Source organism: Bos mutus, chromosome 19 (assembly GCF_027580195.1).
Source record: "Bos mutus isolate GX-2022 chromosome 19, NWIPB_WYAK_1.1, whole genome shotgun sequence".
Classification (NCBI taxonomy): Eukaryota; Metazoa; Chordata; class Mammalia; order Artiodactyla; family Bovidae; genus Bos; species Bos mutus.
Genome location: NC_091635.1, coordinates 20,270,572 through 20,295,721, shown reverse-complemented (window position 1 = coordinate 20,295,721; position 25,150 = coordinate 20,270,572). Strand labels below are relative to the sequence as shown.

The 25,150-nt window shown below is 53.1% G+C and overlaps 2 protein-coding genes across 2 annotated transcripts in view; both read left to right on the top strand.

Moving 5' to 3' along the window:
* Nucleotides 1-23,813, top strand: part of SPECC1 (sperm antigen with calponin homology and coiled-coil domains 1) — a 233,255-nt gene extending 209,442 nt beyond the window's left edge. The window contains exon 13 of the mRNA XM_070389555.1: nt 23,687-23,813. Within this exon, the coding sequence (XP_070245656.1) occupies nt 23,687-23,692 (6 nt within the window). The 3' untranslated portion in view covers nt 23,693-23,813. The remainder of the gene's footprint in view (nt 1-23,686) is intronic.
* On the top strand, nt 6,611-25,068 carry ADORA2B (adenosine A2b receptor). Its single transcript, XM_005887260.2, has 2 exons — nt 6,611-7,340; nt 23,687-25,068. The coding sequence occupies exons 1-2, from the start codon at nt 7,006-7,008 to the stop codon at nt 24,348-24,350; spliced, it is 999 nt and encodes a 332-aa protein (XP_005887322.2). The 5' UTR covers nt 6,611-7,005; the 3' UTR covers nt 24,351-25,068.
* Nucleotides 25,069-25,150: the final 82 nt, after the last annotated feature.

Here is a 25,150-nt window from a genome sequence, read left to right as displayed (position 1 = left end):
CTGACCAGTCACAAAAGGACCAGTACTGTATGATTCTGCTTCCACGAGGTCCCTGGAGTCATTGGGTCCATGCAGAGTGGGGCAGTGGTTCCCAGGGCTGGCGGAGGGGGAGGGGCCGTTATTTAACAGGTTGTGAGTTTCAGGTTTGCAGGATGAAGCAGCTCTGGAGGTGGATGGTGGTGACAGCTGCACCACGATGTGGATGCACTTAGTGCCACAGAAGTGCGTGCACTTAGCTGTGGTTAGAATGGCTCAAGAGGAAAGTCGACGTGGGGGAACCAAGGCTGCCCTGTGAGCTCTGGGCTGTACGTCGGACCAGAATCTGGCTCCGGATCGTGGCGCCCAGAGGGAGGAGGAATGGGATGGGCAGTGACTCAGGTGCTGAGTGCCCGGGGGCTCCCTGGAGACACCTGGGACACCAGGGTGGTAGCTGCAGTGGGCAGGGGCACCTCTAAGCAGCAAGCGGATGTCACAACAGCAGGCCCAGCCTGTGGGCTCTCCCTGACTCCAGCCTCCATGCTGGACCTCAGAGCTATTGTTAAAATGGCCTGACTTCCCTTCAGAGAAAATAGGGTCTGCTGAGCTCCATACACTCACCTGAGCATCTGTGCCACTCGGCTGGGGCCCCGCAGTACTTGATGGGGACCCGAGTCTGACCCACAGAGCCGAGGAGGCCAAGAAAATTCTGAACAACAAGGGAAGATCTATACTAAGACACCGTCAAGTCAGCGCTTTTCGAAAGTATGGCATCAGCTGGGGAGAGAGCAGTGATTGCTGCATCAGAGTGGAGTCCAGAGGTGCTGCGGCTCAGGGTGGCTGCCCACGCCCTGAGCTCAGGGAAGAGGATGCCCTGCGGTGGGCGCCTGGCCACTGTGTCGTGATGAGGGGCAGGTTGGATCCTTCCTCCCCGAGGGAGAAACAGCTCCCAGTTCAGAGACTGGCCTGCTTCACCACATAATATGAAAAGCTTCTGTTCAACAGAAGACATTGTAAACAAAATTAAGAGACTAAAGACAGACTGAGGGGGGAACGGAGAAGGCAATGGCACCCCACTCCAGTACTCTTGCCTGGAAAATCCCATGGACGGAGGAGCCTGGTGGGCTGCAGTCCATGGGGTCGCTAAGAGTCGGACACTACTGAGCAACTTCACTTTCACTTTTCACTTTCATGCATTGGCGAAGGAAATGGCAACCCACTCCAGGTTCTTGCCTGGAGAATCCCAGGGACGGGGGAGCCTGGTGGGCTGCCGTCTATGGGGTCGCACAGAGTTGGACACGACTGAAGTGACTTAGCAGCAGCAGCAGCAGGGCGGGGGGGAAACAGGCTGAGAAAAATATCTGCAGTACATCACCGGCAATACCCAACATTCGGTAATAACTGTAACACAAAGAGCTCCTAAAAATAGAGAAGACAAACAATCCCAACAAAGGAAAGATTCATAGCCAACACTTAGGAAAAAATGCTAAATATTAGTAAGAATGAAGGGAAGCTTGCCTTCAGCAGAAAGCCATGTGAAATAAAGCAACGGTGATGGAGTAGGAAATAGCAACCCACTCCAGTATTCTTGCCTGGAAAATTTCATGGACAGAGGAGCCTGGAAGACTACAGTCCATGGGGTCATAAAGAGTCAGATGTGACAGAGCACACACACATACAGAGAAAAGTGATAAATTCCTTCAATTGAGATATCTGGTTTTCCTTTCATTAAAAATAATCTTTTGACATTCAGACTACCTGTTCTTTGTTGTACAACTTCTATATAATCTGGCTCTCCACCCCTCCTTGGAACATTTCTCTCAGGGTTCTTTGAGATGCTGCTTCCTGGGCTTGAAGTTCTAAAATTTCTCACCAAATACAGCATAACTCTCAACTTAAAAAAAATAAATAAAGCAATGGTGATATCAACATTTCCTTACCCAGTAGGGAAAAGCAAAAAATGTTGATAACATTCGGGTTTGGCACAATTATGCAAAAATGGATGTTCTCATGTACTGTTGCTGAAGGATTGATAAACTATCTTTCTGGAAAGTGATTTGGTGATGTTAGTGTGTTAAATGTTTACATTAAATGTTAAATAAGTAATTTAATACAGTGTTCCCACTTCTGGAAATTTAGCCCAGAAAGTACTCACGGATATTCAGGAAGAGCTAGCAGCAAGAGTAACAGCAAAAATAATGGGAATAAAGTAGGAATTTCCATAAATAGAAGAGTGATAAAAACTAAACTGTGTGTGTCCAGTAGTATGGAATACTGGGCAGCTTCGAGAAAGACGGATGAATGTGCTTTTTGAAAGATGTCCGTGAGATAGTTGTTAGAAACAGGTTTCTTGACCATCTGGGTGGGTGGGGTAAGTCTGTTGTTTAGTTACTAAGTTGTGTCCCCAACTCTTTTGTGACACCATAGACTGTAGCCTCCCAGGCTCCTCTGTCCATGGGATTAGCAAGAATACAGGAGTGGGTTGCCATTTCCTACTTCAGGGGATCTTCCTGACCCAGGGATAGAACCCACATCTCCTGAATTGGCAGACAGATTCTTTACCACTGAGCCACCAGGGTAGCCTGGGCTAAGTCTACTTTTATTTAAAACAAAAATATGTATATATGCACACACACACACACACACATATGCCCAGTTCACTAATTCTAGGTTGCATGCCTTTTTCATAGGATATGTCATCACTGACATCTTTGATTCTATAACATATGGCTCCATGTTTATATAAGCACAGAAACATGTCTGGAACAATACTCAAATCTGTGCACCCCAATGCGGGGGTGTAGGATTAGGGAGATTGGCGAGAGCACTTTTCCTGTCTTAAACATGTCTATGAGTTTAAATTTGTAATATGAGCCCCTGTCATTTTTGCCATGTGTGAAAACAACACATCAACAACAGGTACCAGACCTGGATGTGGTCACCAGAGCTGCTGGAGGGCCAGTTTTACTTTTCCACCCTGGACAACGTTTATTCTTAAGGGGGTGACGATTCTCCTTTCATAACTTTTTCATATTTCCCCAGAATCCAAGCTGTCACCTCTGACATTAGGAAGAATGGAGCAGGAGCCGAGCTGAGTCTGGAGCGGGGGCTAGCTGCCCACTGTGTCTGTGGCCAGTGCAGAGTTAGGGCTTCTGTCCTGGACTCTGATTGACAGGAGGTTAGAGAGAGAAATGAAGTTAGAGGTCACTGAATTCAGCTTTCTCATTTCACGATTTCATCGTTGAGGAAACAGAGGTTCAGAGACATGAAGCAGTGGTCGTAGTCCTGCAGGGAGAGCTGGCCCTGCCCTGGAGACTAGGCTGTGGGGTCCAGCTGTCGTCCTGCCCCATTGGGTTCTGTCTCAACGGGTGAGCCAAGAACTAAGATCCCCCTGAACGAATAACTGTGTAGCTCTGAATTCTGTGGCATGCTTTGCCAAGAGTTCCAGAAAACATGCCCAATGGTGGAAACATTTGTGGGGTTATTGAACAAGAAATCCAGAGGGAGCTGTTGCTGGAGTTGGTTGTGCTGTTCAAAGATGTGATCAAGAACACAAGCCCTTCCTCCATCTTTCCTCCATCACCTTCTGTATGTTGATTTTCACATCCTGGACTAGGATGTGATATCCATATTCTTTGTCATGTGTGGCAATTGAAGTCTCTACTCAGTTTGGTGGTCAACTCACTATTGGACATAGATTTCTGCAAGTGCCTTGACCCTATAGGTCCCCCCGCAGGTCCCCCCGCTCCTGCAGAAGGGCTCCTGTGTGTGTCGGCCTGGCTTTCAATGCTCTGGTAGACAGTTTACAACTCTGCCTTAGCCTTCATTTCCTGCTTCCTCAAAGTCAGCCAGAAGTGAGAGATTATTTTTTCAGGTCTCCTCTGGGCATATGCAAACCTATGTAGCTTTCTATATTCTAAGGAATGAGTCGGAGCTTTTTAAAGCTCCTTATGGACATCTCATTTTCTGATGTTTGTAAGTTTTCAGGGACCCTCTTTTTAGCCTCAGGGGTACTGTACTCAGGCAGCTGGACTGTTTCTCCTCCCCTCTTTCTGTATACACACATTTCTCCACCTCCAATGGCCAATTCCTCTATAAAGCTTTATCACAATTTTTCATTAAGCCAATATTTAGTTTTGAGTCAGAATTTCTCAATGAGGGCAACATTGGTATTGGCATTTTGCTGGGACAGTTCTCCATTGGAAAGGGCATTTAACATTCCTGGCATCTGCTCCCAATGCCAGCTGTGGTTACCCAAAAGAGGGAAACAAAGACATGCACAGATTTCTAAACACTGGAATTCAGGGGTCAGTGTCACTTGGGTTAAGACCCTCTACTTCTCAGAAATGTGACTATCACTATGAGATACCTATGTACTATTATTACATTTATATAGAGAGAGTTAACCTCTCTGATGACATCTCAGAGTGCTGTACCTACTCTAGGGCCATCTTAATGCCACCTGGATTCTGCTCTTACGGCTGAGGCAGGACACGGGGAGGGAAGTGGGAGGCTGGGGGCCAGGCTTCTGGAAGAAGGTCAGCTGGTTCACAGAATACACCTTCCACCATCACCAGTTAAGACCCACTCTGGTTTGTATGGTTCTGGCCCTAATTTATCCACATGTTCCCATCACAGCAAGAGTTTGCAAGGAGCCTGGATCCCACTACAGGCGACCACATGGCATATGGATCCTTCTGCCCCCTTTCAGCCCAACGCCTATGAGGTAGGTGTTGCTATTTCATCTTATGCACAAGAAACCATGTCTTAGAGATACCAGTTAACTTGTCCAGGGTCAGTCTCAGAACTGGGCATCAAACCTGTGGTCCCTGCTGCTGAGACCTGGGCTCTGTTCACTGAACCCCCAATTGCTTTCAAGACTAAACCTCAAGACCTCCCCCAGACTCCTCCCTTTCTCCTTTGTTTTCTCAACAATAACTGCCCGTTGAAGTTACTGCCACCCGGTGGGTCCAGTTCAGGTTCCAACGTGAGTTCTGGGATAGACAGCCAGGATCACTGAATTCATTTCCGGTAAACTTGGTAGAGAGGGGTGGGCAGCAGGGTGAGTGGAAGGGCATGTGTGAGCTGGGGACCACAGTGGAAGAGGACAGAGGAAGAGGCTTTGCCGGGGGTCCAGCGTGGACCCCTGTCGCATGGAATTTGGCAGGCTGCATGGAAGGCAGGCTGTGGGGTTAGGGTTCCTGCTTCAGTGATTCAAGGAAGGTTTCTTAAAGGAAGTCAGCCTTGGAAAGGGGACCCGGGGATTCCAGGCACAGCAAACCACACCCTGGGCAGAGCACAGCGACCAGCTGGCTTCCGGCTCCCTCCTGTGCCAGTGCTCCAGCCACCCCGCTCTGATGGTCAGCGCCCAGCTCAGAGGCTTCCTAGGGCTGGTGTCCAGCACCTCCAGTGGAGCCCTAGCATGCTCCCCAGCGAGGCGGGCCTCCTGTCTCTGCCCTCCCCGCAACCCCGTGTGACTGTCCGTGAGCCAGCACCCGCCCCACCCCCAGCCAGGCACGGTGCCCCGACCCGGCTGCCTCCCCACTGCTCAGTGCTGCCCAGAAAGCCGGCCCCCCAGCTCTCCCCGCTCCTCCCCGCAGGAAGCGCTGACCTCTCTGCGGTTCTGGTTATGCTTCAGCCGTTGGTCGGTATGCCAACAGCGTTTGAGTTAAGTGCGGCGGATGTGGGCGGGGGAGGGAGCGCGTCTGAACTTGGGCCGGTGTGGAGCTTGTGGGGCCTCCAGTGTTTTAGCACAAAACCAAGCTATCTTGACAGAAGTAACACCACCACATGGAAACTAGAGAGAAAGCGCCGGTCACAAGCTCGCCCAGCCGGGCCCTCTTCTGTGGGTGCGTCCCAGACCCGGTTCCTCTGGAGAAATTCAGCAGGTGGTACCGGTCGTGCTGATGGGGACTGCGGGGCTGTGGTCACCAGCTGCGCTGAGAGAGGGTTTCCGCGCCATCAGTCATGAGTTTAAAGAGGGCACGGCCATAGTTGTTCCCTCTGTTCAAAGAGTTTGCAACCATCCCCGCACGTAGAATATTTTCATCACCCCAAAGGAAATCCTCTGTCCTTTTATCAGGCAGCTCCATCTTTTATTTTCTGCTTGACGTTATTTCACAAGTATCTTAACAACCTTGTCAGGTGACTGCCAGCAAGGGATGTGGGATGAATGGTGCTGTAGACTCCGGACCAGGAGCTTCCCGGAGAGGAGTGGGGACCCGGGGCAGTGATGGGGGCTGGAGGATGGTGAGAGCCGGCAGTGAGGGACGACCCCCAGCGGGACTGGGGTGCAGAGAAGCCCTGGAAGCGGGATGGGCAGCACCGCGAACGGATGTGGCCGCAGAGACGGTGTCCTCCCGGGGCAGGCGAACTGGGGCCGGGGGTGAGGTCAGTCACTGAGTCCGGGGAGTGGGGGCGGGCAGGGCCTGGGCAGGGCTGAGGATAGACTTGGTCTTTGGCCTGCTGGGCTTGGGCCGGGTTCTCCTCGGGAGTCCGATAGGCGGCAGGGGGCGCAGGGCAAGAATCTGGGGTTCAGCTTGGGGACTGAGCTCAACCGGGGTGACCAGGGAGCCGAGGGAGCGTTGGGAGGGAGAGGCCGTGAAGACGCGGGGTTGGGGGGGGGTGTGGTCGGCAGGCCAGCGTTCGGAGGCCGAGGGCAGCTGCCCGGACAGCGGTGAGGGATAAGGAGCTCCCCCGAGGGACAGGCGGGGAGGAGCGAGCGGCCAGTCCGGTCCCGAGTCCCCAGCGCCCGGTGGCCAGACGGTGAGACCGCTCCGACCGCCCCACCGGCTAGGGCGCAGGGAGCGCGGGAAGCGCGGCTCTGCCGGACCCCGCGGCGGGCGGAGGGGGCGGAGGGACGGGCCCGGGCGGGCTCGGCCGCTGAGCTGCGCCGCCCCCGCCCCGCGCCGCCCTCGCCCCGCCCGCCGGCCGGCAGAGCTCGACCCCGGGCTCAGACGCGGAGGGGCGAGCGCGGGCCAGGCGCTCCGGGAAGCCAGGTGGGGCGAGCCCGAGGCGGGCCGGGCGGCGATGCCGCTGGAGGCGCAGGACGCGGTGTACGTGGCGCTGGAGCTGGCTCTGGCCGCGCTGTCGGTGACCGGCAACGTGTTGGTGTGCGCGGCGGTGGGCACCTCGAGCGCGCTGCAGACGCCCACCAACTACTTTTTGGTGTCGCTGGCCGCGGCCGACGTGGCCGTGGGGCTGTTCGCCATCCCCTTCGCCGTCACCATCAGCCTGGGCTTCTGCACCGACTTCCACAGCTGCCTCTTCCTCGCCTGCTTTGTGCTGGTGCTCACGCAGAGCTCCATCTTCAGCCTCCTGGCCGTGGCCGTCGACAGATACCTGGCCGTGCGCGTCCCGCTCAGGTGAGGCTCCTGCCCCCGGGAACCCAAACCCTTCCGGCGGCGGGCGCGAGGCACGCGAGTTCCGGCCGGCAGCCTCCCGACCCACGTGCGCCGCGCCAGACCCTCTGGGCGCCTCGGGCGCGCGTCTCCTTTCCGGAGCCCGAGAAGGGACTGCCCTGGGCTCCGGGGGCGCAGCCTGGCGGGGCAGCTCCGGGAGGGCTCCCGGCGCACAGGTGGGCGCCCGCATTCCCTGGGTTTGGTGGGGCCCTGGAGGCTCCAGGACAACCGTGGACGCTGGGACGCGCGGGGCAGAATGACGGGGCTCACGGCCAGACCGGGCGGCACCGACCCGAGGGAGGTGCCAGTTAACTTTGGGGAGCCCTGCGTGCTGCGCGCGGACTCTAATCACCCCCTTATACTTTAAAGAATTAGAAGGCTTCCCGGCTCGCTAAGACCGACAGCCTGAGAGCCTCGTGCTTTGTGTAACCTTGTCCCAGCCGCTGGGAAGATGCCACCAGCGTTTGCAAACACCGGAGGACTTGAGGGTTGCTCTTGGTCCCACACTCCGAAGATGCAGGATTCGGGGATGGAGCGCAGCGGCAAGGGGAGTACAGCCTCCTGTGCAGCTGCGAGCTTGAGAGCCCGGGTGTTACGCGGGGCTGAATTGAAAGCACTTTCTCTGCCTCTGGTGCCTGGATGCCGTTTGGCGTTTCTGAGTTGGGTGAGCTTGGGATCTCTTTGGACTAAGAACTGAGACAGGGAAACTGAGTCATGGGGTAGGTGGGACAGGAAGGAGTTAATCGCTGTCTGCCAAGTCTATGAGGTACTTTAAACTCCTATCCTTTAATCCCAGCAGTAATTCCTGAGGTGGGTACCTGCGTCCTGTCGGGGAGGGAGGAGGCTCAGAATGGCAGCTGTGGAGCAAGTGAGGGAGCAGGACCCGTTCAGCGCTGGGCCCCCGCATTCCCAGGCGTGCCTGCCTGCTGCGTCCTGCTCTCCACCGGGGCAGAAAGCGGATTCTGCCTGCAGTGAGTCGGCGGTTATAAGGGAAACCTATTTGAGGGGAATTGACAAGGAATAACAAACACTCTACCAGCAGGCTCGTGTGTCAAGCCTGGTCCCTGTGCCCTGTATCTGGGTCCCAGCGGGAGCAGGAACCTCCTGCTTGGTGGGCTGTGAGCCTCCTGTCTGTCCGGGCCTTTCCACTTGCTGCCCCTTGGCCTGCAACCAGGACACCCCTTCCTCAGGTGTGACAGAGCCCAGGAATTTCCGAGGTCCGGGGCTCACAGCACACTCTTTTCGTAGAGGTCCCTTTCCCACCTCCTGGTCCTCATGTTGGTTACTTGGTGCCCTTCTGGACTTTATGCACCCAGCAGGCAGCCACAGGCACCAGCCTCAACTGCCGGAAGCCCTTTGGGCTTGGCCCTGACGGAGGTCCAGAGAGACCTCTGCTCAAGCTTCAGAAAGCATCCCCCACGCCTGTGCAGCAGGAAGTTCCATGGGAGTTTGAATCTGTCAGTTCTTGTCCTGGTCTCTGCTGGGCGGCTTGAAAGAATGGGTGTGGGTGTGTTAAGAGGAAAGAACTGTGAATCACAGTCCCTGAGTTCCCCTTTGTATCTGTAGAGGGCGGGAGGCAGGTGTGGGGAGGGCAGAGCAGCCCGTCCCACCCTGTCCCACCCCTGCCCTCCTGGCTGGCCTGCGTGAGGTGTGTGTGACCCATCCAGGCAAGGGGTGCCTCTCTTCCCCCCACCCTTCCCTCCCACGCCCTACTTCCCCACGTGGCGCTAAGCCCACTCTCACAGGCTGGAGAGATCCTCCTGGCTCCTGTTTCAGCACTTCCTGGCCCCTTGAGCTAAAATGGAGATTACAGGGCCCCACCGGGCCCTCCTGACTCAGAATCCATGGGGTGGGGTGTATCACCCCATGATTCCAGTATCAGAATTCACTGGGGACTTCTGGACCCACCAAAGTTTGAGAACTTCGGGGAGTCAGGGAGACTGGGAGCTCTCCCTTGTTCACTAGCCCGGCTCCCACGCAGCTCTGAGGCTCTCCCTAGGGTCACGGGTCATGGGAGTGAGGTTGGAAGTGAGCCGGCGAGGGAGGTGTCTCCTGTAGAGGCGGCAGGAGCCAGGTGAGGGCCAGGAGCTCAGGCCCGTGTCTTACCTGGGCAAGAACAGTGTTTGGACTCACCCTCAGTGCCAGGTCACTGGTGGCCCAAGGCTCTGAGTGAGGCCCACATGGCCATGGTGGGTACAGCTCAAGAGTACAGAGCCCACAGTCCCATAGCCACCCGGTTGTCAAGGCAGATACTGACCAGGGAGGGTTGCAGGAAAGGGGAGTCAAGAAGATGCTGGACACAAAGATGAGGCGGCCTCAGAGTGAGGGGCGCCTACACACAGGAGACTGTCCTAACTCAAGTCTGCGTGGTTCCTGATGCCTGCCCTGGCACAGGGTCCAGGCGCAGTGGTGCCCAGGGGACAGCAGGGAGGGGGTTCGGGGTGGGTGTGTCTGCCCGCAGCTGCTGGCTCTCACTTCACCCTGGGGCCATTTCTGGCTGGAGCACTTCCTCCTCCCTGATCTGGTTCCCCGCAAGCCACACCCCAGGCCATTGCAGGACTGAGTGGTCCCCTCTGCCTGCCTGGAGGCCTGCCTCCCTGCTTCTGGACACTGTTTCCCCAAGCTCTGCTGCTGAAGGAGGGTGTTGCCAGGAGCACTGGGTTGGCTGGGTCGGTCAGCAGGATGGAAGGGTCTGTCTGTCTGTCCCTGGACCCTCCTGCCCACTTTGCCATGTGGCGGCATCTGTTTTTCTGGGAGCCTCACATGTCCAATCTGGGAGGGAGGCGTTGGGGAGTCTTAGCAAGACTACGTCTCTGGTGGAAAGGTGACATCCTCGGAGCTCCTTTTAAGTGACTGAACTGTAAGTTTTCGGCAGGGCATTCTGAGTGGCTTTTTGTCTTGTTTACATTTTTTTCCTTTTTTAAAATTGAGCTTTGTTGTTCTTGTTTAGTCACTCAATCGTGTCCGACTCTTTGTGACCCCATGGACTGCAACACACCAGGCTTCCCTGTCCTTCACTGTCTCCCAGAGTTTGTTCAAACTCATGTCCATTGAGTCGGTGATGCCATCCATCTATCTCATCCTCTGTCGCCCCTTCTCTTCCTGCCTTCAGTCTTTCCCAGCATCAAGGTCTTTACCAAAGAGTCGGTCGGCTCTTTGCATCAGGTGGCCACAGTATTAGAGCTTCCGCCTCAGTTCTTCCAATAAATATTCAGGACTGATTTCCTTAAGGATTGACTGGTTTGAGCTCCTTGCTGCCCAAGGGACTCTGAAGAGTCTTCTCCAGCACCACAGTTCAAAAGCGTCAGTTCTTTGGTGTTCAGCCTTCTTTATTGAGCTACAGTTCCCATATAGTAAAATTCAACTGTAATGTTGTGTTTTTTTTTATCTTTAGTATTTATTTTTGTCTATTTTATTTATTTGTGCCAGATCTTAGTTGCAGCACATGGGATCCTTAGTTGCAAACTCTCATTTGGGGCATGTGGGATCTAGTTCCCTGACCACAGATTGAATCTGGGCCCCCTTCATTGGGAGCATGGAGTCTTAGCCCCTGGACCACCATGGAAGTCCCTATGATGTTTTGAAATACGGCTGGGAAAGAAGGTTTCAGTTCTGGGTGCCCCCAGCCCCACCTTTCCAAGGACCCCAGCCTTGGGTCCTTCCTTCTTCCACAACAGGGCCGTCTTTTTTTCCCAGATCATTCCCACTGCGGTGGGTTCAATGGGGGCTCCCAGAAGGATGTCCGCATCCTAATCCCCAGAGCCTTAGATGGGAAAGCGTGAACATCAGCTCATGTAGGACTTCAGGGAGGAGCTTATCCAGGATGACCTGGCTCCTGAGTACAGTCCCATCCCCATGAAATAGACAAGCAGGGAGAAGCAGGGGCGTGTGGGGATGGAGGCAGAGACTGGAGTGATGCTGGGCCTCCAGAACCCGACCTCCCCAAAGCCTCTGAGCTCTGAGTGCAGCCCTGCCCACACCATGATTCCAGACTCTGGCCTCCAGAACCATAGGGAGTGAATGTTCTTGGCCACCATGTAAGTTTGTGGTGCTTTGTTACGTGGCCCCAGGAAACCCGTGTCACTACGCGAAAGTGCGAGACCCCAAGTCCCTCACTGCTCCCCCAACCCACGTGCTGGCCGCTCCACATTTCCTCCCCAAGAAGCTTCTCCACCACAACCCGCCACCAGGCTCTCGGCCTCCGTGTCCCACGTCACCATGGCGCCACCAAGTCATTCCTGTCGAGTCACCCTTCCTGGGCCTGCCCCTTCTCAGTCGAATCTGAGGGTCCCTCCTGTGCCTCGTTGCCCATATCCCTCAGCAGCTCTTTACTGGCTCCTGGGGGACCCCCATCCCACCTCCTCCCGCTCCCCTCCAGCCATCTCCAATCCGGAGGGTGCCGGGGTCCTGTCCTCTCGCTGCAGGTAGCGTGCGAGCAGTTGGACAGTCGTGTAGGAGCCCCTGGGGCTGCAAGGCAAGAGGAGCCCCGAGAATCCGGGGTGGGGAGGAGAGGGGGGCTGCCCCCAACTTAGGCTGCCCTGAACCATGGTGACCGGCAGGCAGCCCCTCAGCAAAGGAGGGACAGTGTGCTTGGCTGCAGGGTTTCAGCAGCATTTGCACTGGACTCGAAAGCGCAGGTCACCTTTGATGATGTAGAGAACGAGCGTGTGTAAAGGGGTGAGGTTAACTGCATTCTCGTGAGCTGTGACTACAGCTGTCTGCAGTGCCCTGGGTCACCCTCATACCAGCTCACCTGCTGGCCATGGTCACGGCAGAGGGACACGGACAGACACGGGGGGACAGGTGTGGTCCAGACATCGAACAGGAACATGGTTGTGAGAGGCAGCTGCTCTTTTAACCCTTTCCAAGTGCTGGGTCCCCTGTGTGCCTCCTCTGGGTGAATCCTTACAGCAGCCTTCTGGGCGCCATCCTGTCAGCCCCTCCTCCACAGATGGGGTGAGCCTGTGTCCCCGGAGGGAGTGGGTGCGGGTGGGCTGTCAGAGGACTCCCCTCACAGAGCGGTCCCTTCTAGGAGTGGACGAGATTGCCAAGACAGAGAGGACCCTGTGGCTGAGGGAGGGGGAGCTGGCTGTGCCTTGGCTGGCCTTCGACCCGTCACAGAAGGTGACTCAGCTGCTGGGACCCACGGGGACATCTCGATCACCTTCCCCTTCCTCAGAGGCAGGAAGCAAGGCCCAGTCTTTCCTGATGCTTCTGGTTCATTACCCTCAGGAACTGGGCTTCCCCGTGCTTCTCCCTGTCACCCCGCCCCTCCTCCCCACCCCGGAAACCCATTAAGAGGTTGTGCTCTTGACCTCAGAGGCTGGCAGGCTGGAGACACTGCCCTGGGCAGCAGGAACTGAGCGGCAAGAAGCAAATGTCCCTTTTTGAAAAAGTTGGGAACAGACTGAGTGTGGCCTTCCAACTCACCAGGCTGACAAGGGGAGCAGTGCTATTTCTGGAGGGCAGAGGCTGGAGTTTCCTGCGGGGGACAGATGGGAGGCTGGAGTGTTTTGAGCTGTGGTGGGGCCTGTGCCAGAGCAGCGGGGCTGCCGGGCTTCGGGGTAGGGGTCCCAGCTCAGCAGGTCCAGGGGAGCCCCGAGCTTGCCTACAAGCTTGGATTTTGTCCTCGAGGCACCATAAGTCCATGAAGGACTTGGTTCTGTTTGTTTTGTGTTAGAAATCAACCAGTGTGAAGAAGTCAGCGTTCAGAAGCACAGAGGGCTCAAAAGGCAAGCCCACACCAGCCACTCTGCCTGGGCGGCCCTCCCACCTGGGTGCCCCCTCTGCGGTGACCACTGGGTTTGTGCTGCCTCCTTTAACAGAACCTGTTGACTCTCTCCCATGCAACCCAAGCCCTCTTCCCTGCCACGTTTCCTTCAATTTCTGTTACATTTTGATTTTTTCCTGTGGATCATATTTCAGCCTCTGTTTCTAACACCATCACTTGTAGGCAGTATGTGTTCGCTGTCGAGAAAAAGAAGGAAAAGTGTTCCTCCCCCGTCTCTCTGCCCCTGCTGGCGCCCCATCTCTACCTCCCTTTGAGCAGGTATGTGGTTTCGCCTGCTTGATAGAGGTTTCATTTTCAAAAGGTGATCCCTGATGTAGTAAAGAGATCGAAACTGTGTAAGAGGGTAAATTGTGGGAAGTCAGTCACCCAGTCTGACCTTTGGTTTCCCACTTTGCCTGTCAGACAGCTCCACTGCTTCTTAGATTTTTTTCTACAGAAATTACGTATCGAATACGTTTATACTATACTATTGTTTTTACACTGTCAATGTTAATATCTTCTGCGTTTTATTCCACACCTGTGGTAAAGTTCCCTGCACTTTGTGGAGAAGTTCCGAAAGGTGGCAACAGGTATCTGGCGTGTATAATATGTTCTGCTCATGTGTTTCTCACTCATCCTGAGCAGAGCATTCGACTGGAGCAGAAATGCACACCTGTCACTAACCCATCTTCTCCAGGTGCGTGCTCAGTCACTAAGTCGCGTCTGACTCTACAACCCCATGGACTGTAGCCCGCCAGGCCCCTCTGTCCGTGGGGTTTCCTAGGCAAGAATACTGGAGTGGGTTGCTGTTTGAGACGGTTCTAAAGGTGGGTCACTCAGGTTCTGTTTGTGGGTGCCTCCCACTGCTCAGAATGATGTCAGATTTTAGTCTGCCCCGTGTTTGGACCATGAGCTTCCCATTTGGAAATTAAAAGACAGCCTGGCTCCCGCACGTCCTCATGGTGGAGGGTGCTGGTGCCATGTGGGTGTCGCAGGGGTTCTGCCATTTCTTGCCGCCGCCATATCTGCTTTCCTCTTTCTGGGATCCCACGTGTGTGTCTGTGTGCCGCCCGTAGGGGTCATTTTTAGGACCTGGGTTCTTCCGTGCCAAAAACATGGTTTCTTTTCATATGTGGTTGGCAGTTGGACTGGATGTGGTCACAGGCTAGAAGGCGTTGCTTTGACACCCAGGGTTGCTCAAGAAATCTGACGTGGGTGTGGGTGTGGTTCTTCTTTGTAACTCATGTTTCCTTGGAAGCCTTTGGGATCCTTTGCTTTGCTTGGTGTCCTGAAATTGCATGAAGTCAAAGTGTTAGTTCCTTTGTCCATGGAATTCTCCAGGCTTGCTACTGGAGTGGGTTGCCATTTCCTTCTCCAGGGGATCTTCCCGACCCAGGGATCCAATGTGGGTCTCCCGCATTGCAGGTGGATTCTTCACAATCTGAGCCACCAGGGAAGCCCATGAGGTTGGCTCTAAATACTCACTTTTCAACTCTTCTCTTTCCTCTGAGGATGATATCTTTCCAGTCTGAAGACTGAGGTTTTCTGTCAGCTCTGAAATCTTACAAGAGAAGTTTTCTAGATTATTTTCTTATGTCCATTCCCTGTTTGTCCTTCTGGGATTCTTGATAGGTGGAGACTTGCCCTCCTTGACTGATTTTGTCTCTTAGATGTCCTCTTACACATAAGATTCCAACGCTTACCTCTTCATTCTCCCCTGGACGAGTTCCTTGACTTCCCCCACCCCAGTTCTTCTTCTTTTTAATTTTAGCATTCATATTTTTTCTTTTGATTTAAGGTTAAGTTTCTGGACTTGACTTTGAAAGGCCAGTTTTGGATTCACATGATTGAAATTCTTGCTGTGGCATGGACTATATATATAATCAAAACTCTCCCTCCCCCAACCCTATCCTCTGTCGCTGGGTCTGGAGCTTCAGCTGGAAGGGAGGGTGAAGTGTCAAGGGATATGCGCCCAGCACAGAGGGAGTGGGGTGAGGCTGCCCCAGGCTGGCCAGCAAGCCTTTGCCTTGACCTCCGCTCCTTCTCTAAATCCTGTCTGGAGCCTGCTGTCCGCGAGGTTGGAGCCTCTTGTGCCAGCCACCCTGTTTCTGATTCAAGGCTCCGTGCCCCTCCCGACAATCCCATCTGCCCTCTGGCTTCTGGAAACTCACCAGATTCTCTGGCTTGCTGGGCATCTCCTTCCACTTATACTTTTAGGAGGGTTTTGAGTTTACTTCCTTTCTGCTGCCCTTAAACATGGTTTTCTGAGAGGTGACAATTAGGTGGGACCTGGAAGGCCGGGAGGGGCTTTTAATCAGGAGTTTATTGAGGTTGGGTTTGCATTACTGAACAGCCACTCTGGCGGACTGCAGGGGCATGGACTGGAGGGCAGCCCACTGTCATTGGGTGAGAAGGAAGGAGTGTGGCTGGCGCAGAGGCCACGGAGATGGAGACAGAGTCTAGGGATCCTCGAGGCGGGCAGCGTCTGGACTTCTCCACCTGGAAGAAGGCTGATGCCAAAGGCAGCCAGGAGGTCAGCAGAGTCCAGAGCAGAGGGGTTGCCAGGCCAATTGGACATCTGGACAGGAGAGGACCCTGAGGCCAGAGGTGGGCCCTGGGGTGGCAGTCAGTGAACAGGGCCAGAGACATGGCTGGTCAGGGCCAGATGGCCATGGACTCACTCTCTATGTTTTTTTTTTTAATATGGAGACTGTAAATATTAAATTTTGGTGTTGGAGAAGACTCTTGAGAGTCCCTTGGACAGCATGGAGATCAAAGCAGTCAATCCTAAAGGAAATAAACCCTGAATATTCATTGGAAGGACTGATACTGAAGCTCCAATACCTTGGCCAACTGATACAAAAAGCCGCCTCATTGGAAAAGACCCTGATGCTGGGCAAGGCTGAGGGCAGGAGGAGAAGGGGGTGACAGAGGATGAGATGGTTGGATGGCATCACTGACTCAGTGGACATGAGCAAACTCTAGGAGATACTGAAGAACAGGAAAGCCTGGCATGGTGCAGTTGAGGTTGCAAAGAGTTGGACATGACTGAGCGACTGAACAACAACAAATCTCTATTGAAAGGCATCACAGACAGGTGCTGCAGGCTGCACCTGCCCCCACCCCCAGCCAGGTCTCTTTGGTGGCTCCTCTGCTTCCGCCCTGTTCCTGACACCAGCTCTGTACCCATGCTTTGACCTGATGCTCCCTGCGGCTTCTGGGGCTGAGGCCGGCCTCCCACCAGTTCTGGTCTCTCCTCCAGCCTTCCACCGCCCCCCCCACCCCGCCTCCCCCTTTATGTGTCTGCTCTGCTTCTCAGGAACTGCCTCAGTTCCCTGGCTGAGGTCAGGCCTTTGCACCTGCCATTCCCCTGCCTGGCGCATTCTGTACCTGCGGGCTCTTCCTGATTCTCATGGCACTCTCTCTGCGAGGCACCCTCACAGCTTTTGTACACGTGGGGCATTTTCTAGATGATTCGTCTGTTAATGCAGAGCTCGTGCTGCTCCCTCAGCCTCCCCAGGAGGCGGCCCAGTGACTAGCCTGTGTGCTTGCATGTGCACACGTGTGTGCTGGGGGACCTGCCCTGATAGGTGTGGACCAGCCTGTGGCCGAGACATGATGAGCCCATGGAAGGTGTCTTCAGGAAAAAGCAGGGTAGAGCGGGAGTCCTGGGGCGACCCACAAGGAAAGGAAGGAGAAAAACAAGGTTGTGTTTCCAAGGGGAGACTTAACTCTTAAGTTTGGCATTTTATAAAATCATTAGAAATGTAGTTTTTTAATAGCAGGGACTTTTAAAAAATTACACGATGAATGTCTGTGTGTGTGTGTGTGCATACATACACAAGCACACATATACTGCACCCATTCTGAAATTTTTAAAAAGTCCCTGCTATTAATGGATGTGTGTATGTCTCTGTACCTATATCTGTGTGTATGTGTATACACACACATTTGTATCCATCTGACTCATCTGGTCTGTGGTTTCAGAAAGAATGAGTCATTCTGAACTAGTGTGTTTTTTTCACAACTTCTAAATTGCAAAACGAATACAAATCCCTAATTGCTTACATTTTTCCTACCTTTGCTTCCTCTGTCTTACACCCACCCACACGCACAGTTACACTCAGGAGCTTTAGGATTGACACAGTCTATGGTCAGATGTCCCAATTGCCCTGATCACGTTCTTCACAGTTTAAAAAAAAAATAATCCAGGTTTCCAGTAAAAGGTCACGTGCGCATCTAATATGTTCTTTTGGCTTTGTTTATTTGTTTGGAAACATTTATTTATTTGCCTGTACTGGGCTTAGTTGTGGCACATGGGATCTCTTAGTTGTGGCATGTGGGATCTAGTCCCCCTGCCAGGGATCACACACAGGCCCCCTGCAGTGGGAGCCCAGAATCTTAGCCACTGGACCACCAGGGAAGTCCTGATTTTCTTTCTTCAGGAAAGTTCCTCAGCCTTTTTTCCTTCTCTTTCAATACATTGTTTTTGGTTTGGTTGTTTTCTTATGATTAGATTAGAGTTTCTGGTGGGAACACGGCCTACTTGATGTTGTGTCCATTTCCCTGTCACAAAGGAAGGCACTCGGGGTCCATCTGCCCACTGCTGTCACGTTAAAGCTCGCTTAGTTACAGCTGTGGCCGCTGGGGTTCACCACAGTGAAGGTCTGCTTTCCCCAGCAATGATTCTTCTCGGGTCAGTTATCACCCTGTCAGGTGGTAATTTTATTTTTTCTCAGTTGTTTTACTGTATCAGTTGGCTTTCTTCTATAGGGAAGAGGTTGCCTTTTCTTTGCTGTTCCTTATATTACTTTTTTACACACAGTGGACTTAGGGAATGTTATTTGCACGTATTGTGTTACCGTCCATTGCTGCCCAGGTTTGGAGGATGGGAGCCCATTCAAGCTGACTTCCGCCTGAGCGTCCCCATTGAGTTTTTGAGCACGTCTTATGTTCTGGCACAGAAAGGTTTCTCAGGCTCCGTTGCGTGTTCTAGCATCGGAATCAGCCGTTTCTCCAAGGAGCCCTGTTTCCTTTCAGTGGAGAATGATGTCTAGGAGCCAAGACCTGGCTGGTGTGCTCATGGATGCTGGAGCATCGTCTCTTCTGGCCCTTGAGATGAGCAGAGCGAGGAGAACTTTGTTTTGTTTTGTTAGATAACCACTTGGAAGAACTCTCACTGTCTCATTAATGAGCAGGATGATGGAGTTAATAAGCAGGTCATCATTGGGCAGCTGTCAGCGTAGTAACCGGTTCAGGCAAGAATAGTCAATAGGTGATAAAACTTACTGATGGAACTTAAAGGAGGGCCAAGATACTCACCTCGTGGACTCAGCTCGCCAGGCTTCTCTGTCCATAAGATTCCCCAGGCAAGAATACTGGAATGGTTTGCCATTCTCTTCTCCAGGGGATCTTCCCAACCCAGGGATTAAACCCGGGTCTCCTGCATTGCAGGTGGATTGTTTACCATCTGAGCCACCAGGGAAGTCCAGATATATTTACAAAATCTTAAAGTACATATACCACAAGATACAACTCATCATAAACGGAGGGGCAGTTATAGTGGAAAAGCCTGATGGACACTCCAATGACCACTTCACATCACGGTTACTGTCACCAGGATCCACATGCCTCTTGGTGTCTAACCGGTCAAGTGCATGGTGACCAATGTGTTTGATAATTAATGTGACAGCTGTCCTTCCCAGGCGGGGGTTCCTGTCGTGTGAATGGGAGCACGTGTGCTGGGTGAACAGAAAGGTACTGGGGCAATGCAGGTGTTGTCTTGGTGGTGTTAACATCACTGGTTTCAGCAGGAGAGGAAAGACCCCTCAGTGTGACTGCTGTGCGGCCCAGAGGGGCCAAGGAGAGTAAAGCAGGACCCAGGCAAAGCAGAGAGGTTGGGGCCTCTCTGCCTGCTGGCTACCCTGCACCCCCACCCCCACCCCGCTGGCACCCAGTGCAGTCACGGTCCCACTCACTCGTACCTCCTCGTCCAGCTACGTGGTCTTGGCACCCGTCAGCCTTGCTCTCATCGCAGTTTTGCCAGGATTTCCATTAGACTTCCTGGTACATTGTTAATATTCACCGTGGCAGCTCTACCCCGAGAGACCTACCCGCTGGGTGGTGAGAGTTACTTTGTTAGTGCTCTAGTTACAGCGCTTGGTAGGTTTTGAGAGGTCTGTCCTCGCCCCTTGTCATGCAAGTCCTGTTGTTATTTGTGTGTGGTTTTAGAAGATGAGAAATTTTCTAAGGATTATACATTGCTTCAGAGCAGAAGTATTTCTGTTACAGAGGAATGAAACTTGTGAGTGAGACTGAACGTAAAGAAAAAAGACGCTGAGCGAACAATCAGCAATTTTAAGAAGCAGGACAGAACTCCGTGTGTGTTTACTTAGTGACCTGCCTGCAGAAAGTGCTTCGTGCACATGATGTCTGGGATCAAAGGCCAGGCAGCAGCCGGGCGGGTTCCGCTGCCACCAAGGGCCCCATTTTTCTGAGAGCAGAGCTCAGACTCCCCCTGTCTGGACTCAGTGTCACTGCCAGGGACAGCTGCCCTTGGGGATCCGCTGAACTCAGAGCTCCCTGAGCGCTGGGAATCCTGAGACAGTGGCTGGTCTGAGCTGGCTGCAGGGGAGGAAGAGCTCTGCCCCAGAAATAGGCCAGTGCTGGTTCAGCCGTGCCCGGCGAGCCCTCTTTCATGACTAACCCAGTGTCCACACTGCTTGTTCCTTTCTGTTGACTCCGGCCATGTGACTGTCTTGATCCGGCTCGTCCGTGGTGGTAGGGGCAGGGGGTGGGGAGGGTGTCCAGCACAGCAAGGGTTCAGCCACTTCCCAGAACTGGACACCCCCAGGACATCCTTCTGTGTGGCTGGACCCAGTCCTGCTTGTTCGGAATAGGGAAGGCACCTAAGTGTCCTCTATCCATCACCTTCCACTTACTTGCCCTGCACTCAAGGCAGATGTAGGAAAGGACATGTTGCCTGCCTTTCAGGAATGGTTTGGGGACACATGAGGATGTTCTGAGACCAGAGGTGCACAGGGAGGAGTGAGGGGTGGGCAGGGTGGAAGCCAGGCATTCCAGAGAGGACAGGGGCCTAGCCGGAAGTGGGAGATGGAGGGGACGTGGGAGATGGGAGGGGACATGGGAGGAGGGGAGCGGAGCCCCCATGAGATGCCAGGGCTGCTGGGGGTCGTCCCCGCAGCCTTCTGCCCAGTGCATCAACCCCTGCCTGCTCTCCAGAATCCCTGGCCGTCTCCCACCTGCGCCTGGGTCCAGGCAGCACCGCCTGGACACTGACTGTCCTGCCATCGTGGGGCTGCAACTGTGGTGCCAGTTGTGACTCTGTCTTGAACTCCCCCACCCACCCACCCGGGGGTCTAGTTGTGTCACTAGCAGAAAAGTCTTTCTGCCACCTTTTAAGGACTGCCTACTGAGAGAGCATCAGAGGCCTCTGCCAGTTCCCACGTGGCTGCCCGTGGAGTCGGGGGCGGGGAACCCCTGGCACCAGCAGCAGCTTTGGCAAGAGCAGAGGGCGGCTGAGCTGGGCTTGGCTGCACCTACACTGGGCCCGTGGCTGGGTGAGCAGGTAGGTGGGGTGTGGGCAGGAGCTGGGATCGGGGGAAGAACCACAGGGTCCTGAGCAGGACAATACCTGCCTTGAACATAAGTGGAATCAGATTGGATGAGTGGCTTTGTATTCTCACTGTGGCTTCGAAGCTGCAGGCCAGTGTCCACCTCTGTGAGCCGGAAGTGGCGGTGATGACCTTGGGCACCGGCTGAGAGGGACGCGCGGGCCTGCAGGTGGTGCCGCGCTCAGGTGGGGGAGGCCGTGTTTCTGATGTGCTCTGTGCAGCTGGTGGGGGGCGGTCTGCAGGGACGTGTCTCCAGGACAGGGTGTCTGGCCGTGAGATTCAGAGGCTGCTCCGGTGGGGGTATCTGTGTGTTCAGTCCTTGCTGTCACCCTGCTCCACGCCAGTGTCTTCTCTCAAGTCAACCACTGAAAGTTTCCTAACTGCCCTGCTTGCCTTTTTGCTCCGCTAAACTCCATCTCTGCAGGGATCTCTATACCAGCACAGCATGCCTTGGGGCCCAGCCCTCCATCCCCTGGCTCCCCACTGCTCTGGGGCAGCTGAGTGTCACACTTTGCCCCTCCCTGTAGCCTGGGGACGCCCCGCCTTGCTTGAGGTTCATTCATATTCCCTCCTGCTTCTCTGGGAGAGTGAAATCCCTTCCTGTCTGGAAGCCTTGCACATTCTTTTCTCTCTGCTTCTTGTTGAGTTGCTCAGTCGTGTCCGACTCTGTGACCCCATGGACTGCAGCAACACAGGCTCCCCTGTCCTTCACTATCTCCCTGCTGCTGCTGCTAAGCCGCTTCAGCCATGTCCGACTCTGTGCGACCCCACAGACAGCAGCCCACCAGGCTCCCCCGTCCCTGGGATTCTCCAGGCAAGAACACTGGAGTGGGTTGCCATTTCCTTCTCCAATGCATGAAAGTGAAAAGTGAAAGTGAAGTCGCTCAGTCCTGTCCAACTCTTAGCGACCCCATGGACTGCAGCCTACCAGGCTCCTCCATCCATGGGATTTTCCAGGCAAGAGTATTGGAGTGGGTTGCCATTGCCTTCTCCATACTATCTCCCTAAGCTTGCTCAAACTCATGTCCATTGAGTCAGTGATGCCATCCAGCCATCTCATCCCCTGTTATCCCCTTCTCTTCCTGTTTTCAGTCTTTCCCAGCATCAGGGTCTTTTCCAGTGAGTCAGCTCTTCACATCAGGTGGCCAAAGTATTGGAGCTTTAGCTTCAGCATCAGGCCTTCCAATGAATATTCAGGGTTGATTTCCTTTAGGATTGACTGGTTGGATCTCCTTGCAGTCCAAGGGACTCTCAAGAGTCTTCTCCAACATCACAGTTCAAAACCATCAATTCTTAGGTGCTCAGCCTTTTTTATGGTCCAACTCTCACATCCATACATGACTACTGGAAAAACCATAGCCTTGACTAGACGGACCTTTGCTGACAAAGTAATGTCTCTGCTTTTGATTATGCTGTCTAGGTTGGTCATAACTTTCCTTCCAAGGAGTAAGCATCTTTTAATTTCATGGCTGCAATCACCATCTGCAGTGATTTTGGAGCCCCCAAAATAAAGTCAGCCACTGTTTCCCCATCTGTTTGCCATGAAGTGATGGGACCAGATGCCGTGATCTTTGTTTTCTGAATGTTGACCTTTAAGCCAACTTTTTCACTCTCCTCTTTCATCAAGAGGCTTTTTAGTTCCTCTTCACTTTCTGCCATAAGGGTGGTGTCATCTGCATACCTGAGGTTATTGATATTTCTCCCGGCAATCTCGATTCCAGCTTGTGCTTCATCCAACCCAGCATTTCTCATGATGTACTCTGCATATAAGTTAAATAAGCAGGGTGACAATATACAGGCTTGACGTACTCCTTTTCCTATTTGGAACCAGTCTGTTGTTCCATGTCCAGTTCTAACTGTTGCTTCCTGATCTGCATACAGGTTTCTCAAGAGGCAGGTCAGGTGGTCTGGTATTCCCATCTCCTTCAGAATTTTCCAGTTTATTGTGATTCACACAGTCAAAGGCTTTGGCATAGTCAGTAAAGCAGAAATAAACGTTTTTCTGAAACTCTCTTGTTTTTTCGATGATCCAGCAGATGTTGGCAATTTGATCTCTGGTTCCTCTTTTTCTAAAACCAGCTTGAACACCTGGAAGTTCACGGTTCATGTATTGCTGAAGCCTGGCTTGGAGAATTTTGAGCATTACTTTACTAGCATGTGAGATGAGTGCAATTGTGTAGTAGCTTGAGCATTCTTTGGCATTGCCTTTCTTTGGGATTGGAATGAAAACTGCCCTTTTCCAGTCCTGTGGCCACTGCTGTTTTCCAAATTTGCTGGCATATTGAGTGCAGCACTTTCACAGCCTCATCTTTCAGGATTTGAAATAGCTCAACTGGAATTCCATCACCTCCACTAGCTTTGTTCATAGTGATGCTTCCAAAGGCCCACTTGACTTCGCATTCCCGGAAGTCTGGCTCTAGGTAAGTGTGAGTGATCACACCATCATGATTATCTGGGTGATGAAGATCTTTTATGTACAGTTCTTCTGTGTTTTCTTGCCACCTCTTCTTAATATCTTCTGCTTCTGTTAGGTCCATACCATTTCTGTCCTTTATTGAGTCCATCTTTGCATGAAATGTTCCCTTGGTATCCTGCATACTGCAACTGAAAGATCCTGACTGCTGCAACCAAGAGCTGGCGCAGCCAAACAAATATTTTCTTTTTTTAAAAGAATTTGCTACTTGCTCTCCTTGACCATGATTTATCATCAGAGGTGAGTTAGTAAGAATGAAAATCTTGTTGAAGCAAAGCTGCTTATACATTTGACTGTCGTCAGCATTGCAGACAAAAGCCCCTAGTGCCCTATGAATGTGGACCTGAGGCTGCTGGAGTCAAGTCCTGGCACAGAAAGCAGGGATGGTGGGGTGCTCTGAGTTTGCTGTAACAGACCATGTCCTTTTGAACAGGTATAAGAGTCTGGTCACTGGGGCCCGAGCGAGAGGAGTCATTGCTGCCCTCTGGGTCCTGGCCTTTGGCATTGGCCTGACACCGTTCTTGGGGTGGAACGACAGAAAAATTGCCACCAACTGCACGGAGCCGGGGGATGCAGCCACGAACGTGAGCTGCTGCCTCATCAGGTGTCTCTTCGAAAACGTGGTGCCCATGAGCTACATGGTGTACTTCAACTTCTTCGGCTGCGTCCTGCCCCCACTGCTCATCATGCTGGTCATCTACGTCAAGATCTTCCTGGTGGCCTGCAGGCAGCTACAGCGCACAGAGCTCATGGATCACTCGAGGACCGTCCTCCAGCGGGAGATCCACGCGGCCAAGTCCCTGGCCTTGATTGTTGGCATCTTCGCCCTGTGCTGGCTGCCAGTCCACACCATCAACTGTGCCTCACTCTTCCAGCCAACCTGGGCCAAGGTGAAGCCCAAGTGGGCGATAAACATAGCCATCCTCCTGTCGCATGCCAACTCGGCTGTCAACCCCATCGTCTACGCCTACCGGAACCGAGACTTCCGCTACACTTTTCACAAAATCATTTCCAGGTACATCCTCTGCCGGACGGACATCCTCAAGAGTGGGGAGGGGCAGGTGGGGTCGCAGCCCACTCTCCACCTGGGCCTATGACCCAGGCTCTGGCCTCTTCCAGGAGAAGGCTCAGTAACAAAAGGACGGGGCATGCTTGGCCAGTTCTCACTGGAAAGACAGCAACCCTCACAGGCCAGCTGGCTGCCTCTTCTGAGCGCTTCCCTGGAGGTTCCAAGTACCTCGTTAACATGTGACTACTACTTCCTGAGGTTGACAAATCTATTTATGGTTCTCTGGCTGCTTTGTGTGGATGATGCTGATGGTATGAATGGATTGTAAAAGTACGTTTTGCTTTTTTTTAAGAGTCTGCCTCTTTTATAGTAGAAAATGATCAGAACTATTTTACCGTGACATACTGTGAACTATTATAATACAAATATTTTTTTAACTTGGAGGCAATGGGAAAGGTTGGGCATGTTAAAAATAATACCTATTCTGAGGAAGGTTACCAGGAAAAGTAAAAGTATGAATATTCAACCAAGAGACTGCTGTTTTAGGGAAATAGGCTTATAAGTTCTTACGTAGAACATCATGGCAGGCTCGACAACATTCTGCTCCATGGACAGCACCCCACCCCGGAAGAAGCAGCTGGAGAAGCGGGTCCTCCACTACCAGGCTCCGATCCCCTTCCAGAGCTAGGTGGTGGTTTTTACATCTCTCCCAAGTTCAAGTTTGGCCATGATGCTGGACCCCAAAGTGAAACTTTTGCTAAGGTGGGTTATGTAACTGTGTTTCTGTATGAGGTGAAATAAAAATAAAAACTTAACAAAAGTTCTGGGTGTTGTGCCAGCTTGCTGCAGAGCTCACCTACCTTCTGTTTCGTATCCTAAAATAAGTTC